At 48.2% G+C, this 16,906-nt stretch overlaps 1 protein-coding gene across 19 annotated transcripts in view; it reads right to left on the bottom strand.

The window, feature by feature from the left end:
- Positions 1 to 16,906, bottom strand: part of Cfap70 (cilia and flagella associated protein 70) — a 65,681-nt gene that overhangs the window by 17,451 nt on the left and 31,324 nt on the right. For 16 of the 19 annotated variants that reach the window (XR_005493747.2, XR_010057834.1, XM_006251665.5 and 13 more), the window contains 8 exons: positions 16,509 to 16,600; positions 12,925 to 12,985; positions 12,413 to 12,607; positions 10,007 to 10,138; positions 5,647 to 5,772; positions 2,020 to 2,153; positions 1,788 to 1,903; positions 823 to 1,035 (listed from right to left, as the gene is read on the bottom strand). Coding sequence is in view for 17 of the 19 variants with exons in the window: in XM_006251665.5 (XP_006251727.1) it covers positions 823 to 1,035; positions 1,788 to 1,903; positions 2,020 to 2,153; positions 5,647 to 5,772; positions 10,007 to 10,138; positions 12,413 to 12,607; positions 12,925 to 12,985; positions 16,509 to 16,600 (1,069 nt within the window). In the remaining 2 variants the exon portion in view is untranslated. Of the gene's footprint in view, positions 1 to 822; positions 1,036 to 1,786; positions 1,904 to 2,019; positions 2,154 to 5,593; positions 5,773 to 10,006; positions 10,139 to 12,412; positions 12,608 to 12,924; positions 12,986 to 16,191; positions 16,207 to 16,508; positions 16,601 to 16,906 lie in introns of those variants that run through there. The other 3 variants (XM_039093442.2, XM_039093443.1, XM_063274379.1) reach the window with 3 other exon arrangements.

Genomic DNA, 16,906 nt, shown 5'->3' with positions numbered 1-16,906 from the left:
CCAGTGTGCTTTGTCAACACTGAGTAAACTGACCTCACATGTGTGCAGCTCATGACATATCAACTGAAAATGTCTCAGGCAACCTTAACACGTGTGTCCACAGAACACCAAAGCACGCCTGTGCGAGGGATACACAAGCAAAGACAGGAGTTAGGAACCATAGCGGAGTAACTGGTTTCCTAAACTACGCGGAAAGCAGCTGGAGAGAAGGCTCAGTGACTGGGACCACTTCCTGCTCCCGGCACCCACATGGTCTGAACTCCAGTTCTGGGGTGTCTGAACTCTGTGGAGGCCTGGAACTTGTGGTGCACGAACCGATGAGCCGCGCTCATATACTTACATAATAAAAAAATCCCCCCTTGGGCTGGGGATTTAGCTCAGTGGTAGAGCGCTTACCTAGGAAGCGCAAGGCCCTGGGTTCGGTCCCCAGCTCCGAAAAAATGAACCAAAAAAAAAAAAAAAATCCCCCCTAATCTTAAAAGAACACAGGAATAGAGAGTGGGGGAAGGAAAACAGGTTGGATGAATAAATACACTTAAAAATTACATGGTGAGGAGGAAAGGAGAGAAGAGACATTTTAAAGTGCTCAGAACAATAACTGTTTTTAAGGAATACTTACGAAGGGAGTAAATTCTCTATGACATGAAATCACAACAGACACTTCAGACCAGGCCCAGGCGACGGGTCTAAAAACAGTATTTCTCCTGAGGTTGCTGAAATAGCTAAAGGTTTCAGTATTTGCTGAATACTGTCTTAGTGCCTTCTCTGTATGTCTCTGGTCCCACCCCTTAGACCACGCCCGTCTCCACAGGCCACGCCCACCTGTTTGGCCTTCTGACTTGATGGCTGTGGAGGACTCCTGTGTGATCCCCCAAGGGCCAAAGCTGGGCTCTGTCTTCACTCCTTCCTCAATGTTCTGGACGGTAGCCGTGCTCTTCAGCTTTGTCTGCAGGGTTCGTGCCTGGAGCTGTTTGAAGGCCTCGTGGAACGCCATTTCCATCCGAATGTCGTTATTCTGAATCTCGTAGAACAGTCCTGAGGAAATACAGATAAACTAAACGGCTGACTTCCACCATCACAGATGAAGGATGGGTACATTTGACTTCTCTCTGCCACGTTTGCTCTACTCAAGTTTAAAAACCAGAGAGGATGTCACTAAACAGGAAAAAGAGAATCTCTCGATGGGGTTTTCCCCAGCCCACACCCACACCCACACCACACCACACCCACACCACACCACACCCACACACCACACCACACCACACCCACACCACACCACACCCACACACCACACCACACCACACCCACACCACACCACACCCACACACCACACCACACCACACCCACACCACACCACACCCACACACCACACCACACCACACCCACACCACACCCACACCACACCCACACCACACCCACACCACACCCACACCCACACCACACCACACCCACACCACACCCACACCACACCACACCCACACACCACACCACACCACACCCACACCACACCCACACCACACCCACACCACACCACATCCACACCCACACCACACCCACACCACACCCACACCCACACCACATCCACACCCACACCCACACCACACCACACCCACACCACACCACACCACACCACACCCACACCCACACCACACCCACACACCACACCACACCACACCCACACCACACCACACCCACACACCACACCACACCACACCCACACCACATCCACACCCACACCACACCCACACCACACCACATCCACATTCACACCCAGGGAAACAGCATACCGAGTAAAGTCCAGGCAACGACATTGGTAGGTTCCAAGCATGTAGCATCCTCAAAGAAGATCTCTGCTTGCTCATAGTTCTCCAACAAGACAGCCAGGACACCGCACAGCAACAGGCTGGGAAGAGAGACCCACTCGCACGGTTAGCAGTCTGGTCCCAGGTCACTCCAATGGAACAAAGACAAGCTGAGGTACAGCTCATCCACTGCACCTCACCCATCTCTCCTCCCTACCTGTGAACGTGACTCTCATTCAGAGAAAGGGCTTTCCGGAAGCACTCCTGTGCTTTGATGTTGTCTTCAGTGAGGAGGCAGAAAGAACCATAATCCAGCCAGTTTTCCAGGTTCTGGGGTTCCCGGACCAACCTCTAAATACACACAGCATGGGGAGGGCCAGGGTTACTGCTGCACTGCACCCTTCTCTGTCAGATAACAGTAAATCTTCCGTAGGTACCGGACTTTCTGTGACAGCCAAAAACACCACTCTTCCTTTGCTTCCGCAGGACCCAGGTGCCTACCGCACTGCTCTGGCTTTGCGAACAGAATCGCTGACATGACTTAAAGATAGAATCCCCAAGAACTTTATTCTTAAACCCAGTCACTACCTTAGGAACGAAGGGCTCTATCGCAGCAGCCATAGGCAATGACTGCTATCATAACCCTGAGACAGCAAGCGCACACACTCATCCATAGATCCACGAAAGGACAACCACAAACGTGGCTTACAGAGATTACCCAGGGATAGTAGCTCACGCCTTTAATCCCAGGATTTGAGAGGCGGAGGCAGGCAGATCTCTGTGAGTTCGAGGCCAGCCTGGTCTACAGAGTGAGTTCCAGGACAGCCAGAGCTACACAGAGAAACCCTGTCTCCCAAACCCAAAAACCAGCCCCCTCCAAAAAAGGAAAAGAAAAAGAGGAAATGAAAGAAAACATGAATAAATGGAAAGATAGCCCAGTTCAGGTCAGGATGGAAGATTCAGTGTTGTTAAGATCTCAATGCTGCCCAGAGTAACCTACACACAGGGCAATCCCTGTCAGCATCCCAGCAGAAATCCTTACAAAGGTAAACAGAGTCACTATACAATCTGTGGGACCAGGAAAGGCAGCCTGGTTCCCAGCTGAGCTAAGGCTCAACCCCCTCCCCCGCCCCGGCTCCGGAGACCCTGCAGGGATGGTAGATGTTTCGCCTGTTGGGGACCAGGCCCTGTCACTCGTCACTCACTCGCTGCAGCTCCCTCGTAGATTTGCGGTCGCGTCAGTCACGTAAGGGCAACGCCCCAAGCCCCTTCACAGGAAAAGAAGGTGACCACAGGTCACACAGGCTCAAGACAATGAGGTACCTAAAGGCCTGAAGGGCTTAGTCAATCACCTTTCCTTTCCAGACCTCCTCCCTGCACGAGGTATTTAACCTCAGGCCCACTCTGAGAAGTGGGGTATGCTCATCCACTTTCGCCATGACAATAAACACCTGAAAACCACGGGCTGCCTCTTCTCTTCAGGATCTGCCCTGGGGAGCCACAGAAAAGGCCTTCCCTACAGAGCCACTGTCTAGTCTCCCATAGAAGACCTCTCTGCACTCCCAGCCACAACCAGCTGCCAGCCAAGCCTGTAGCCATCAAGCCAGAGACTCTCCTCATGGGACCAGACGGAGTCTCCCCCAACCCTCCACCCTGGGATAGATCCAGCCCGGGGGTGGGGGGCACTCCGTCCTTAGCTGTTCCATGGCATCCAGCAGAGCCTGGGTGCCCAAGCACCTGAGAACCAGACAACCCCAGCCTTGTCGCAGGCCTGGGGACCCCCGAGCCAGCTGCAGCTGCCTCACACCACAGACTGTGCTCCCCCCACCCCACCCCCACACACCCCAAGTGCTGTCCCGGGGCTTCCTCGCCCACTGCAGCGGTGTGGAGTAAGCGCAGTCACTGCCCACGCCCTGCCTCCCGGAGCAGCTGAGCCCTGTGGTGGAGCAGACTGCTAAACGCAGCAGCCCTACACAGCCAGCAGCAGCCCTACACAGCCAGCAGCAGCCCTACACAGCCAGCAGCAGCCCTACACAGCCAGCAGCAGCCCTACACAGCCAGCAGCAGCCCTACACAGCCAGCAGCAGCCCTACACAGCCAGCAGCAGCCCTACACAGCCAGCAGCAGCCCTACACAGCCAGCAGCCCCACTCTGAGGTATAACCAACATAATTAAACGTTAAAGCAGCGGGAAGCAGAGGCTGAACAGTAAAGTGCTGCACTGAGTCTTTTAGTTTGGCTTGGCTTTTCCACGACAGGGTGTCACCGTGTAGCTCTGGCTGTCCTGAAACTCGCTGTACACCAGGCTGGCCTCCAACTCAGAGATCCGCCTGCCTCTGCCTCCTGAGTGCTGGGATTAAAGGGGTGTGCACTCTGCCTGGCTGCATTTTGAGTCTTAAATTCTGGATACAAGTTGCTTGAAAAGTATATGTTCTACGAATAATCCATCCTACTCTGTGCTCTCACAGCCCTGACGAGCCTGGAACTTGTGTAGCCGGAGCTGGCTTCCAGTTTATGGCAGTTTCCTGCCTCTGCTCTCTGGTGCTGGAATGGCCGGCATCATTTCTCCCAGTCACCTTCTTTCCTTGGGTCAGAGCTGTTTCCTCTGAAAGTTCCCTATTTTACCTTAAGATTTGTTATCCATTCACCTTGACTAGCAAATGTTCACAGTCAGGCCAAGGCCCCTCATTTGCATGTGGATTACCAGCTGTTCTAGTACTATTGGTTGAAACAACGCATTTATCCATTGGGTTTACTCTACAACTTCATCAAAGGTCTGATGCCCTGGGTGCTGGAGAGATGGCACTTAAGCAAACATGAGGAACAGAGCTTGGATCCCTGGCACCCAAGGAAAAGCCAGGAAGGTGTCTCGGCCTGTCTGAAATCTCAGTGTGCCCCAGAGCAAGCTGACCAGCTAGACTTGCCAGATTGGTCGGCTATGGGCTCACAGGAGAGAGCCTGCCACAATAGGCTTGGCTCACACCACCCATGTGGTGGCTTGTGACTATTTGTAACGCCAGTACTAGGAGCTCTGACGCTCTCTTCCGACCTGCGCGGACAGCAGGCATGTACCTGGTGGGCATGCTCACACGGAGAAAAACACTTTATACACATAAAATAAAAACAAATTTAAAAAAAAGTCAAGTGACCTGTTGAACACATGGCTTTTTTCTCTAGTTGTAGAAAGCTGAAACAGGAAGGTCTCATAGGCCAGCTTGAGATACAGGGAAACAACTCATCCCAATGTCTGGGCTGGACATAGACTTGGTTTTGTAGAGTCCGTGCATGCCTAGCATGCTCAAGGCCTCCGGTTGGATCCCAGTACTCCATGAACCGGGAGTGCTGTGGGTGCGGCTATGATCCTGACATCAGAGGTAGAGGGAGAAGTGCAAGTCCACCCTTGGCTATATAAGAATTTTAAGGTCAGCCTGGGATATACAAGACCCTGTCTCCAGAAAAGAAAAAGATAAACAAATAACAAAACCAAAACCAAAAGTCAAATGATCTCTTTCATATGGGCATAGTTTTGGTCTCTCTCTTTCTGTCCTACTCATCTGTGTCTATAGTTTGACTGATGGAATTTATATTTAATAAAAAACTACAATGTACTGGGTGGTGGTGGTGACATATACCTTTAAATGCAACACTCAGGAGGCAGAGGCAGGCAGATCTCTGAGATCCAGGCCAGCCTGGTCTACAGGTTCCAGGACAGCCAGGGCTACACAGAGAAACCCTGTCTCAAAAAACTAAGACCAACTAAGCAACTCTATAAACAGACAAACAAAAACCTACGATTTTACACACATCCACAGATAGTCACAACAGTCACGGAGAAGCCTGGTCACCTCTTCATAATACACTGCTGCCATTTCAAACTTCTCGTCGACTTCTGCCTCGAACGCGAAGAGCCGAAGCTGCTCACTGCTCGTCTGAATCGTTGAGGTGCTGCTTGGGGCGTCTTCTGGCATGGCCTTGTCATTGAGATCGTAAAGAAACAACATAAAGAGTTACAGGTGGAGATGTGTACAAGAATAAACTGGATATGAGATGCAGTCATAATATTAATGAAACATAAACATAGTTTCAATACCAATTTCTTTCACCGAGGTAATAGAAAGGGTAACTACAGTAGGCACTGGGAGGTGGAGGAGGGTCTATTCAAGGCCATCCTTGGCTACATAGCAAGTTCAGGGCTAGCCTAGATTATGTGAAACATTGTCCAAAGGAACAAAGAGAGGTACTGGGCAAGCAACCCTTAATTTCTCGAATGTGCTGGAGACTGAACCTAGGGCCTTGCAGATGCCTGGGAAATGCTCTGAGCTAGGTTCCCAGTCTAAACCTTCAACTTTTTTTATAAACTATTTTCTTTTTTATAAATTAAAAATTTTTTGTGTGTATTGGTGTTTTGCCTGCACACTCGTCTGTGTGAGGGTTAGGGACACTTGTGAGCTGCCACATGGGTGCTGGGAATGGAACCCAGTTCCTCGGAAAAAAATATTCAGTGGTCTTAACTGCTGAGCCGTCTCTCTCGCTGCTAACTCCTCAGCTGTTAACTCTCCGTCTAAACTGCTTCTCCCTGTGCTCTGTCCTTGTGATCTCAGATGAAGGGTCATGCAAAGTCTCCTTCTTTTTGAGCCTAACCCTTCCATCTCAAGCCTGGGTTCTCTCGGTTATCTGTCTAGGGCTTGCTGACTGTACTTTCCTCCCTTTGCTTAATGTTCTGTGTGGGATGATGTCACGGGTGAGGCAGATACAAGACAGAATGAGGCCTGTCACTGGACGAGAAGGATGGATGGGCAGGAGAAAAGTTTGAAGGAAGAGGAGGAGATGGGAACAGAAGAGGAGAGGAAGGAGAGAAGCTGTGGCGGAGACAACATGGAAGCTGAGGTTAAGATCCATGCTGTACCCTACAGGTTGTTATGGATGTTCTTAAGGGGTGGGTGTGTACAGGGCTTTGCATGTTTAGGTGGGCAATTATATCTTATCAATTGGATCAGAGTTATTGTGTTGTGTGTTCTTTCATGTGCAGATTTAAGGGTGAGAAAGTGTGCGGTGGCTGGTTGGGGCCGCCAGGGAGTTGGGATGTGTGTTTGTGGCATGGAAACCTGCCTTGGGGACTAGACAGGTAAAGGGGCCTTGGGCAGTGTGATAAGGGATGGAGCAGAGAGGGTGAGACGCTTTGCTGACTGAAATTGAGATATCCAGCAGATATCTTGGGGCACTGCGGTGCCAGATCTAGTGGGGGATAAAAGACAACATTTTCTTTTTTATAATTTTACAGCAATAGTTCTTGTTTGCTTTCTTTGAGACAGGCTCTCACACTCTTGCCTGTGACAGTCTGAAAAGAGCAATGCAGCCCAGGCAAGCCTGGAACTCACTATTGAAGCCTAAGCTGGCCTCCACTCATGGCTATCCCCCTGCTTCACTCAGTCTCAGGGGTGCCAGAGTCACCACACCCAGTCCTTCACTTGGTTTCAACTTCTCCACTTTGCCCACTTCATTTATCAAAACCCACCTGGCGTGCTGGCCTTAGAGGGGGCAGCCTAATCTAATTTCCAGACTCTACGCTCCTTTGTCCCACTTCGTGAATGCATATTATCGCCTGTCAGCACACTTACTCCTTGATTAATTTTAGTTTGAATCTTCAGTGTAAATGAATGTTCCCATGGAAAGTTTGACAATAATCTCCTTATTGTCAGATACAACAAATTTCCCAGATGTGTTTTTCTTGAATCCCTAAGCATTGGACAATGTACATCTATTTCCTTTGTAATTTTTTCTCCTTGGCTCTGGCAACCCCACACTCCCACTTCCTAAACGGTTTCATTGGTTGTCCTTGTCATCTCTTCCGCTCACCCACCCCTTCGCCGATACTTCCTAGGTGTCTACTGCCTGCGGCCACGTTCTTTCCTCATCATTTTTTCAGGCTGCTGCATTTCTGGCCACACAGCTCCTCAAATCTCTACCTCAGACTGCTCTCTCTTAAGACCCACCAATGCTAATGTTCAAAATAAACCCAGGGTCACTCCCCCAACCATCTATTCATGCTCTGTTCCTTGGCCACCAATGGCTCAGTCACCAAACCCTGAGATTAGGAACACTTGACTCAGGGCTGGAGAGATGGCTCTGAGGTCAAGAGCACTGGCCGTTCTAACAAAGGACTTGGGCCCAGTTCCCAGCACCCACATGGCTGCAGCTTACAACCACCGCAGTGCAGTTTCAGGGGACCAGACGCACCCTTTTGCCTTCCGTGGGCACTGCATGCATGTAGTATACATACATATGTGCAGGTAAGACACCTACGTATATAAAATGAACATGAATCCTTTAAAAAACAATCCTTGGCTCTTCTTCCCTGAGTATGTAATAACCAGACAATATCACCAGAGCCACCTCAAATCCAGCTTCTGTAACTGCTATGAGAGTGCTTTTCTGTAAAAATATTAATCTAATCAAACTGTATCCCGGTATGAGTGATTGAATTAACTCCTGTTAATGGGGGAAGCTTTAAATTAAAAGAATAGTTTATGTGTATGGGCGTTTTTTGCCTGCTAATATCTAGGTACCACGTGTGTGCCTGGTATCCATGGATACCAGAAGAGGGCATCAGATTCATCTGAACTGGAATTATCAGTGGACGTTACCCACCATGTCGGTGCTAGGAATTGAAGCCAGGTCCTCTGCGAGAGCATCCAACACTCTCGACAGTTGCTTAGCTATTCCTCTGACCCTGGAATTTTGATTTGTGAAGCATTCAAGGCCTCTCCTCCACCCTCTCAAAGCCTCTCATCAGGAATGGACCCCGAGCTTCAAGTCCTGATTCTCCGACCCTAGACAACGTCAGCCTCTGCTCCTGAACTCCGTGGCCTATACAGAAATGTACGTGTCACATTCTTGAGCTCCTAAGCCTTGTGATGTGCCTGGTGACTCAATGCCCAGAGACATCCGCCTGGAGATGTTTGCAGTGTTGAAAGCCCAGCTCCTTTATGAAGCCTTCCCCGAAAGGTCCCAGCGTCGCACAAAGCTCTGGCCTGCACCGGTAGAGCCGTGTCTCTATCAAAGTATCTACCTCACTTGTGTCTCAGGCCTGATTCCTCTACTAGCAAATGTTCCCGGGGGACGGAAGGTGGCAAGCAAACAATTCCCATTGCATGTAAATTGTCAAGAGCTTTCCAAACAAATCTTACATGCCACCCACGCCCACGTCCAAGCAGGGCTGTCCTTCTAATCCTACAGCACTGTGCTCTCTGGTCTTACCTATTCCGAGAAGACGGAAGCATGTAAGGAAAGGTCCGGAGAAAAAGACTGCAGTGAAGAAAGAGGAGAGGACAGACAGAGGCCATGAGGTGGCTTAGCTGCTCAGAGATGTGCTTTTGTCACACCAAGGAACAACTGACTGCAAGCCTGAATGCAGAAAAGCAGCCAAGATGCAAGTGTGCAAACAGGCACAGACTCATGGGTATGAAGTGATCAGCAGTCCCTAAAATGCATGTTCTGAGCTGGCCAGGTAGCTCAGTGGGTAGCGGAATCTGCTGCCAATGCTAATGACTCAAATCAGGTCCTGGGGAGGGAGGGACCCTGACAAATGCACTGTGGCACATACATACAAGAAATTAATGAAAATGTAATTTAAAAATTTAAAGGCATATTTTAATCACTACCGTCCTCTTTACAGTAGCAGTTCAAACATGCCTTTTCAAATATCCAAAGATATCATTTGACCTTATTTTTATTATCCTAAAGAAAAATTGAGACTTGTGCATTCAGAAAATAATGTTTCATTTCATGACTTCCATAGCTTTTTAACAAATCTATCACACTGAAATCTTTTATTCTACGTGTGTGTGTGTGTGCGTGTGTGTGTGTGTGTGTGCGTGTGTGTGTGTGTGTGTGTGTGTGCGTGTGCGTGTGTGTTAATGCATGCATGTCTTGTCTGAGGCCAGATGAGGGTACAGACAGTCATGAGCCACCACGTGGTGGCTGGGATCAAGCTCATGTCCTCTGGAACAGCGACCAGTCCTCTTAACCACTGAGCCACGTCTTGAGTCCCAGCCCATGTCACACTGTTTTAAAGCAGGAGAACGAAGCATGTCTCTTCCCCTCCACATGGACTGTAGTACCCTGTACAGAGCAGAGCACTTCACCAGCATTGTTGACTGAAGGAGCTCTGCTGCCTCGGGGTGGCTCTGGGTTGTGAGCACTCACCTGGTTCAGGGCCACATGCATCTGATCTACCAAGAACACATAAAGTTCACTGATGAACGTCTGCAGTTCCTCCTGGCTCTCGAATGCTGTTGTCTTCAAGTATTTCTCTCTCACGATCTTTACCACAGCGTGCTGCAAGACACACACAGCCCCTTCTGATGGGAGGTTCAGCAGTTACTGACGCCCAGCTCTCCAGGGATTTGGATTCCGGGTTCACCAGCCTCAAGTCAGTTACTTCCCAGTTAACTGGGAGGCCATCAGTGCACTCACAGCTCTCCAGTCAACAGGTTCTGGATGGATTTACATATTTAAAGGCTGTCTCACTATGTAGCCCAGGCTGGCCTGGAACGCACTTTGTAGCCCGAGGTGCTCTTCAACGCACATCTCCTGCCTCTGTCTCCCAAGCGCTAGATTTAAGAACAAGCACCCCGAGCCCGGGCTGTAAGAGATTCCTCTCTAGATCTTGTACCATCACAACAGGGGAAAGGCAGTGCCCATACCGTGTGGAGAGGGTCATGGAGCTCAAATAACCTTGAGAGTAAGTTTGAGAGTTCTGTCTTTCCCAGCGCCTACGCGGTGTCATGGAGAAAGGTCTGAGAGGCTAGACCATGGGATTCTGGTTTAAACACCGTCACTGTACCACTTAATATGCCCCTGGCTTGTGTGTCTCTTTTGTGTTTTGTTTGGGTTTTTTTTGGGGGGGGGGGCAGACAAGCTCGCTCTCTCTCTCTCTCTCTCTCTCTCTCTCTCTCTCTCTCTCTCTCTCTGTCTCTTTCTCTCTGTCCTGGCTCTGGCTCTGGCTCTGGCTGTCCTGAATTTCCCTCTGTAGACCAGGCTGGCCTCAAACTCACAAAATGCTCCTGCCTCTGCCCTCAAGAGCTGGGATTACAAGCGTGCCTCACCGCCAGCCAGCATCATGTATCCTCTTTTGGTACCCAGTTTCTTTCTTTGTTAAGTTTGGCACACGTAGTTCCAGTGTTGCCATCATACTTCAGAAGCTGAACAAAGAAAGCAGAGGGATTACATAAAACTGCAGTGGCTATGCCCATAAAGCCAGCATCAGGAGCGCAAGGCCAGGAGAGACGGTAATTCAAGACAGCCAAGGTTGTACAGCTAGACTTTGTCTACAGAGCAAAAATGCACAACTACAGTAGTCTCGCTGCAGCTGCAGTCCATCACCCATGGTCAATTCCAAGATGAAGACAAATGGAAGATTACAGAAAGGAGTGATCAGATGTAGAAGTCTCCGTATGCTTAGCAGTTCACACCATACGGGACGCAGAGCACTGAGCACTCTGTAGTTATCAGGCTGACAGCAAGGTACCAGAGCATGTGTGTTCCACAGTCCCTACTGGACAGGAAAAAGCTCCAAGCACTACAATGCATGATACTCCAAAGAGAAGCCATAAAGCGAAAGAAATTATAGGCCTCTACACAGAGGAAACATGTAAGGTTCAATGTTATCCACGGCTGTAAGCAGTTAGCTATTTCTCTTTTATGTTTTGCCTGCATATGTGTGTGTGCACATGTGTGCTGATGCCCAGAGAGCCCAGAGGAGATATCAGACTCCCTGGATTGTAGTTACAGATGGCTGCAAGCTTCCATGAGGGTGCTGGAAACCAAACCCAGTCCTCTGGAAGAACAGCCGTGTTCTTACCTGCTGAGCTGGCTCTGGCTCCTTATTCACAGTTCTGAACATCTACTGGGGATCTTAGAACACAGACCACAAATGCAGGGAGAATAATATATAAACTCAGCATGCTGGTACGGCCTGACAGCTGCTGTTCCTCTTTTCCCTCACTAAGTCAGGTTATATACTAAACATCTTCATCATACTAATTCTCATAATAATCCCATGTGATAATATTATCTCTTATTGCTCAAAAATAACTCATCTCCAAAATTAAAAAAATGTTCTGAACATAAATACTAGCCATTACTATTTTAAAAGACTACAGTTTTTTGTTTGTTTTTGTTCTCATCATAGCCCAGAGCCCAGGCTAGCCTCAGACTTGTTCTGTAGCCAAGGCTGGCCTTGCACTCCTGATTCTTCACCTGCTGAGCTGGGATTACGGGTGTGCAGCACCAGCTCTTGGCTCTTATTCTGCAGACAAAGAGGCCTAAGAGAGAGATGGAGAGTCAGTTACAGTGTCAAGAGCAAACTTCCTGTAAGCGGAGGGTATGCAGTTTGCTCTCAAGTCCAGCCCAGTCTCAAGTGAGGACTGGCTCTCACAGGCTCTCATTCGAAATAAATCCACAGCATCCTGAGACTGCAGAAGTGGGTGGGTTTCTGACATTCCCTCCCACAGCACCAAGCTGAGTGGAATCAGAGCAGAAGCCACTGAGCAGGTGTGTGTGGGAGGGCTCCACTGGGTGACAGGATACCTGGAGAAATGCATGCCTCACCTTGAGCTGTTCTTTGAAAGCAAAGTACTTTCCAGAGCAATTGAGCTCATAGTTGAGCTGGCATTTCTGCTCCTCCATGGTCTCATTGTCTATGTCGCTCTCCTCTTTCGGCCGGTGCTTCCCAAACATGCGGTGGTACTCATTCAGAATGGCTCTAGAGATGCTCTTGATCTGCGAGTGGTAGTCACTCACCGCCTGGGAGAACAGCCAAGGTCCAGCAGTGAACAGGTCACAGATTACAAGTCCTCAACCAGGTTAGCACTACACTGTCCTTTTCCACTAAATCAGGCTACACGCTGTACAGGATTCTCTGATCGCAAATGGATAAACACACACACACAGACACAGACACACACAGACACAGACACAGACACAGACACACACACACACACACACACACACACACACACACACACACACACTCCACCACACCTCAGGAAACCACATAGAAGAGCTTGTGTTGCCTTCAAATGCATTGTTACCCACAGTTTCTCCCTGGCGCTAACACTTGCCTTCTGAGCTCCCCCTGTCCGACGGGTGAGAGGTGGCCTCGGGGGTATCATATCCTTGACCCTGTATCAGGAAAAGGCAACAAAAAAACGACAGAGGCTTTGTTATCTGCAGGCCCGTGTTCTTTCATCCTCCCCCTGAGTCTGTGTGGAGGAGATCTGAGGAGTTGAGTTGTCTCACATAAAGCCCTGGAGCTGAACCCCAGGACAGTATATAAGACGGTGCTGATTTGAGCCTGGCTTTGTCCTCACTCTTTTCTTTTTAAGTATTGGTAAACAGACTCTGGACTAAGGGTTAGAAAACAATGGGTCTGTGTGTTTCTGGGGGTCTCTGCTTCTCAAAGCACACGGATTCGGGAAACTAAGTTTCCTTTCCACCTGGGAAGAAGCATGCTTTTTTTTTTTAAAGATTTATTTATTTTTAATATATATAAGTACACTGTCGCTGTCTTCAGACACACCAGAAGAGGGCATCAGATCTCATTACAGACGGTTGTGAGCCACCATGTGGTTGCTGGGATTTGAACTCAGGACCTCTGGAAGGGCAGTCAGTGTTATTAACTGCTGAGCCATCTCATCTAGCCCAAAACATATGCTCTTAATCATAATTTATACAACTGTATTATTAAAGTACAATAATGCTATTAGGCTCTAAGAGAACACTTTTTTTTTTTAAAGATTTGCTTGTTTGAGCCAGGTGGTGGTAGCATATGCCGTTAATCCCAGCATTCAGAAGGCACATGCAGGCTGTGGTCTCTGGGAGTTCCAGGCCAGCCTGATTTACAGAGTGAGTTCCAGGACAGTCAAGGGCACACAGAGAAAGTCTGTCTCCTAAATAAATAAATAAATAAATAAATAAATAAATAAATAAATAAATAAATATTTGCTTGTTTTTATTCTATGTGTATGGGTGTTTTGGCTCCATTGATAAATGTGCACAGGGTTGGGGATTTAGCTCAGTGGTAGAGCGCTTGCCTAGCAAGCGCAAGGCCCTGGGTTCGGTCCTCAGCTCCGGGGAAAAAAAAAAAAAAAAAAAAAAAAAAAAAACAAGTGATAAATGTGCACTACGTGCTGTACAGAAAGAGGCCAGAAGGGGGCACTGCTGGGAACCAAACCCAGGTCCTGTGAAGAGCAGCCAAGCGCTCTTGTCACTTAAGCCATCTCTACGGCCTCATCTCTCTAAAGCAATACAAGCCAAATCCTTGCCTGTTCTTCTAGGGAACTTTATATGAATCTACGAGGAGGTCCAGGCATGGTGCTGTGCCCCCGTGACCCTGCACTTGGAAGGTGGAAGCAGGAGAAGAAGGAGTTTAAGGTTAGCTTCATCTGTATGGCAAGTTTGAGGCCAGTTGGGCTTCTTGAGCCCTTGTATCAAAAAACAAACCAAGCACAATAAAACAGAAGAGAGAACTCTCTTCTCCTATCTGCAAGGGATAAATCAGATAGCTCTGGTCCCTTATTCATTCAGATCCCTATCCAAAAATGCTATTCGGCCTTGAGAGCCTCAATTGGACATGTTCAACTTTCCTTTGATAAGACCTAAATAATTGACTAGTAACTTGAATATTATTGATCTTAATTGACAATAATAAACATTTAAAAGACTTGGAACAATGTGTAGCTAAGTATCTCCTTTCAACTTTGTTGTCAGCCCTCTACCTTCCTCTCCAGAAATAATATTATTAATGCATTCAAAATATACGGCGAATTCCTACTGTCTGTCAGGAGCTTTTTGAGGCCTGGGGATGGAGCTAGACGACACACGTCTCCCCGGGGCTTACTTTCTGGTAGGGAAAGGAACCTATTAAGACAACATGTGCCAGAGGAAGTGATGTGGGGAGGCAGAGCTACGCTGGGGCTCAGGCTGTCGGGCACAGGAGAGCAGACTTCACTAGGGAAGGCTTCATTGATGATACCTGGGCAAAGGCCCAAGGGAAGGGGAAGGGGAAGTCACGTGGTTTTCAGACTAGGGTTGCTTCGGGCAAAGCAGCAGCCAGTGTAAAGCTTGCTGCACATGGGAGCTTAGTGGCTGGGACTTGCCTTTAACCCAGCAATCAGGAGGCACAGTCAGGGGGATCTCTGTGAGGTCAAGGTCAGCCTGGTCTATGTGGTGAGACCCTGGGTCATAAGCAAAACAAACAAGATCATCAAAAAACACGTCTTAAATGTGAGGAAAAGCAAAGATACTAGTTTGGTTGGACTGAAGATGGGAAGCCAGGCAGGTGCAGAGTGCAGGCCACTGTAGGTCTTTGTGAGGACCTTTACCTGGTTCCAGAGCAGAGGGTCACATGGGTTGGCCTTCATTCTAATTTAGCCATATTATAATGCTGCATTAATGAGCTGGGGACATGGCTCAGTGTGCAAACCAGAAAACCTGAGTTTGAATCCCATCTCTTATGTAGAAGCATAAAAAAGCCAGGTATGGGGGTACAATTCACCTCCTAGAGTAGGGGTAGCCATAGAGAGGGAGGGGACAGGGCATTAGCTAGGCCCCGCAGTTTAGTTAAAATGTTATGTTCCATGTTGAGTGAAGAAAAAAAAAAAAAAAAAAAGATGGGCCACAGAGATGACTCGGGATAAAGGCATTTGCAGTGCAAACCTGAAACCTGAGTTTCCTCCCCAGAGCCTGTGTGAAAGGGAACAAGGGTGCCAGCTCTATGGAGTTGTAATCTGATACACATGCACCATGCAGTGTACACACACCACCACCACCACAACTAGCAGAACAAGGACAATAAATAAAACTTTAAAACATAAAGTGAAAGTGACCGAAAAAGACTGCCCTCTGACTTCCACACATGCATGAGTGAGTATACATATACACACATGTGCATATACACACATGTGCATACGGACAGATACAGCACAAACACACTGCCTTCTGACCTCCACACATGCACAAGTGAGTACGCATATACAGACATGTTCGTATACACACATGCATATACAGACGGATACAGCACACACACACACAGACAGCACATACATGAGTGAGTGTGCCCATACACACATGTGCATATATTATATATTAGTTTACAATGCAAACACATACACACATTGTCCATGCACACAGGCAAAGTACTCATAAAATAAAATTGCTGGGCAGTGGTGCCTTTAATCCCGGGACTCAGGAGGCAGGGGCAAACTCTGTGAGTTTGAAGCCAGTTTGGTCTATAAAGTGAGTTTCAGGACAGCCAGGCCTACACAAAGAAACCTTATCTCGAAAACCCAAACAAACGAACAAAATTAAAAATAGAAGAAAATACAAACCTTTAGCAAGACCTACTAAGAAAAGAAATAAACAGATAGATTTTTAAAAGGATACAAGAACACCTTGTAGCTCTCAGCAGACAGCACAGAGTGAAAACAATGTCACAAGACAGAAGGAATCTGGGTGTTTTATACTCTCCTGTCAACTAAAAAATGTAATGGCATTTGCCATGAAGAAACAATAATGGAGTAAACTCTGTCTGTGATGAAGACAAAAACCCTGTTGCTTAGGACAGGGGAAATTGCACTGTGGGGCAAACTGAGTGGCTCTTCCTCAGCCTAAACTGCACAGCAGTGGCGCGAGCGCCCGCCCGCACCTTCTGGCCAGTTCCTCCGGCATCCGCTTTGGTACCAGGGCTTTGTCCAGCTGGATCTCCAGGACGATGTACGTCCCCGCCTCCACGTATTGCTGTAAAGACATGGTTCCTGTTGACCTCCCGAAAAGGCCTTGGTGATATGTTTAATAATCAAGTACCACTCACAACAGACCGAGTGAGAACATGCGTGTAAACGCATATGCGGTGTGACCTCGGTGGTCAAACATTTTAAACATTTTACATGGGATAACAATCTGAAGGAATGTGGCAAAAGTGGTTAGCTCATGGAAGGAAGCGTTTCCATGGCTGTTCTTGGAATTTCTACTCTAGTGGCTCTGGTTGAACATATTTTTTTAAAAATTTTACTTATTTTCTTTTTTGAGACAAGGCCTGGCTGA

The sequence above is a fragment of the Rattus norvegicus genome, chromosome 15, assembly GCF_036323735.1.
Source record: "Rattus norvegicus strain BN/NHsdMcwi chromosome 15, GRCr8, whole genome shotgun sequence".
Taxonomy (NCBI): Eukaryota; Metazoa; Chordata; class Mammalia; order Rodentia; family Muridae; genus Rattus; species Rattus norvegicus.
The sequence above is the reverse complement of the archived record's forward strand: the minus strand, read 5'-3'. Positions and strand labels throughout refer to the sequence as shown.